Source organism: Solanum stenotomum, chromosome 7, assembly GCF_019186545.1.
Source record: "Solanum stenotomum isolate F172 chromosome 7, ASM1918654v1, whole genome shotgun sequence".
NCBI classification, from domain to species: Eukaryota; Viridiplantae; Streptophyta; class Magnoliopsida; order Solanales; family Solanaceae; genus Solanum; species Solanum stenotomum.
In genome coordinates this window covers 3,691,352-3,694,327 of record NC_064288.1, presented here as the reverse complement: position 1 = coordinate 3,694,327, position 2,976 = coordinate 3,691,352, and the positions used below count along the sequence as shown (strand labels likewise).

At 33.5% G+C, this 2,976-nt stretch overlaps 1 protein-coding gene across 1 annotated transcript; it reads right to left on the bottom strand.

The window, feature by feature from the left end:
- Positions 1–2,096: 2,096 nt before the first annotated feature.
- LOC125870995 (uncharacterized) lies at positions 2,097–2,760 on the bottom strand. Its single transcript, XM_049551563.1, has one exon. It carries the CDS (start codon positions 2,682–2,684, stop codon positions 2,283–2,285), a length of 402 nt encoding a protein of 133 aa, XP_049407520.1. The 5' UTR covers positions 2,685–2,760; the 3' UTR covers positions 2,097–2,282.
- Between the last annotated feature and the right edge of the window lie 216 nt (positions 2,761–2,976).

The window sequence follows — 2,976 nt, the reverse complement described above, 5'->3', positions numbered from 1 at the left end:
AAAAAATGTCCTTTGGATAAGAATTTAAGCTCTACAGGCTATTCTTCATGAAGAAAGGGATGAAAATGCTAAAATTATTCGTTGGTTGACACAATTATTGCCACTTGTCCATTCTTCTCTTCACTTTTCAATGTTAGTGTCTCTAGCTCTATTCTACTCTTGTCCAATGTTTGTTTTTTTATTAGTGCTCAATAGTTTTTGCTTCATTCGGTATGACTTCGATCTTATGTAGTACATTATATGGCAGTTTAATGGAATGATTATCTATTGCTTTAATGACTCTTGTTCTTGCTCTCTATAATACATTATTATGTTGCATGAAGTCATTATCCGATTGTTTTGGTGAAAGCCAGTGGCCATGAATAGTTTAACTGATCAATCTAGCTCGTATATTATAGGATTTACATAGCTTTTCAATGATGCCAAAAGGGGAAGATAAGAATTGTGCAGCGTTTATAATCCATTGACTAACTTGTTTTGTTTCATGTTAGTATTTCATGCTTTAGTGTCTAAAGATAAAATTGTTTGAATGCAAAAAAAAAAAAGAAAAGGTTTGTCATCATCAAAAAAGGGGAATTTGTTGGATTTATGCAGTTTTAATGATTGACAAAGAAAGATGAAACACGTCAGTCAACATGGTCCAAATTAGCACTGTCACAAACAGTTGAATTTGAGAAAGCTTTTAAAATGAATAAAGACAAGAGTGCAGAAATAAAGGAATGGATAATATTAATTTCATGAGAAAATCCAAGGAAATAATTAAACATCTGATGAATTGAAGAGAAAGAATCAATGAGTTTGATTTGAAGAAGGAGTCTAGAGAGGCAAGGAGTTTTAATTGAAGAAGGAGTCTCACTTAAAGTAGAACTCTTCAAGTTACTGCTAAATTGAAGTGTTAGAGTTTGACTACAATACAAAAGAATCAATGAATGTAATTTGAAGAAGAAGTCCAAAGAAGCTAGGAGTTTGAATTGAAGGAGTCTTACTTGAAGTAGAACTCTAAGTCAAGAGAGTTCAAGTCAATGAGGAATTTGAAGTGAACAATAACTCTATGAAGAATTGTATTTAAATAGAAGTGAAGTCGTCCAGAATACTTGTGCACTTACAGAGCAAAAAGAGCAATTGAGAAATTGACTACGCAAGTGCTACCAGCGAACTAAAGGAACACATCGAAGAACCTAATCCTTTTACAGAGTTTATGTGTTAGAAGTTTTTCTTTGTGATTGAGTCTTGATGTAATCTTAGTTCAGTGAGTTATAAACTGAATTAGAAGTGTTTTCTTCAGGTTGTGATAACTCGAAGAGTTGGGAACACATACCTTGGGAGGTTTATGTTGAAGGTTAGGAGTTAGAGTTAGTTCCTAGGATTACAAGAGTTGTAATCTAAATCCATAACTTGAAGTTAAGGTAGGTTGCAAAGTTTGTAATCTATCTTTTGTGGAGTCTCAGTGATTTAGTGAAGTTGGAGTTAAATCATGTAGGGGTACATGTCGTGGTTTTTTACACTTTTTGAGCCGGCACTACTAGAAATTCGTTGTTTACCGATTACAAAATCAGTCGGAATGTAGTCGCAAAATGGGGTTTGCCGATGACCTTCCGACTACTTTATAGTAGTCGGTATCTTGAAGGTCGGAAATTCTTTACCGACTACAGTAGTCGGCGTTTCCCGACTACAGTAGTCGGAAATTATAAAACAAGAATCGACCATAAAGTACCTAAATGGCCGACTACTGTAGTCGGAAACTATTAAAATAATCATTTAATAATTAAAACAATGCCGACTACAGTAATCGTAATAGTTGAACAATTAAATAATTAATTAATATATATTCCGACTACTGTGGTCGGAATATAATTTATTTGTTAATCGTTTAAGTAATTTTTCGACTACTACAGTCGGTATACATGATTAATTTATTTACTATTTAGGTAATCTGCCGATTACTGTAGTCGGCAATTTTAATTTTCTAAAAAAATTTATAGGATATTGCATACTATTGTAGTCGAAAAAACTACATTTTACTACTGAAAAATGTTGTTTCTTTGGTAGACCACCTGCTAAATTAATACTATCATCCATCCACAAAAACTCAACAATAAAATCAAACATCGAATACATTCCTAAACATTCAAATTGCATTCAATTCAATTCAATTGAGTCTAAAAGCTCAAGCATCATCAAAATCAAGTCTAACAAGTATTAAGTTGTTATTCAAAAAGGAAGTAAATAGTTCAAAACACGTCTAAATCTCATAGAAAATGTCTAAACAACCATAAAACAAACTACTCTTCATCAAAGTCGGTCCCTTCACTTTCATCAGATTCAGCCATATGTTTCTCCATGAATTTCTGCACTTTAGCAAAGTTAGCTTCAGATGATTGAAGTCGTTCTGTAAGCTCTGAAATTTGTCTTCGCATTGCTTCCATTTCTTCCGAAGATTGAGAAGTAGAAGCACCAGACAATAATGATGATGGATGTAACGAGGAAGGTTGTGCTCCAAGCCCGTAAACTCTACCTTTCTTAACACCTCCTCCCACATTTGTCCATATTGATGTAATATCACTAGATGATGTGGAATCCGCATCTGAAATAGGATGTGCTTGACGCCATTCATCCAAGCCTCTCTGAAATCCAACCTGAAATAAATGTATATATAAATCAATAATCTTATTTCTTTCAGACATAATACACAATTAAGTAAAAAGAGACGACCATCACAAAGGAGGAAAAGAATTAAACATGTTTCCCTTCAATAAAGCAAAAGTTTCATAGGCATTTCTCTGGTTACAGCTTGCAGCCTTTAAACAAATTATTTCAGCATCTGGCTGAAATCGGGCTACAAATTTTCGACCATGTTAGAGGTGCCTTGTAGTAGTATGAAATTAATAAAAGGCCTAAAGCTACTTTCAATGTTCATGGTGTATACCTTACTACATCTCAAGCATCTCTAAAGACACCACTATTATAAACATCATA

Coding starts and splice junctions, on each gene's coding strand:
- LOC125870995 (XM_049551563.1), bottom strand. CDS start 2,684: ATGTCTGAAAGAAATAAGATTATTGATTTATATATACATTTATTTCAG.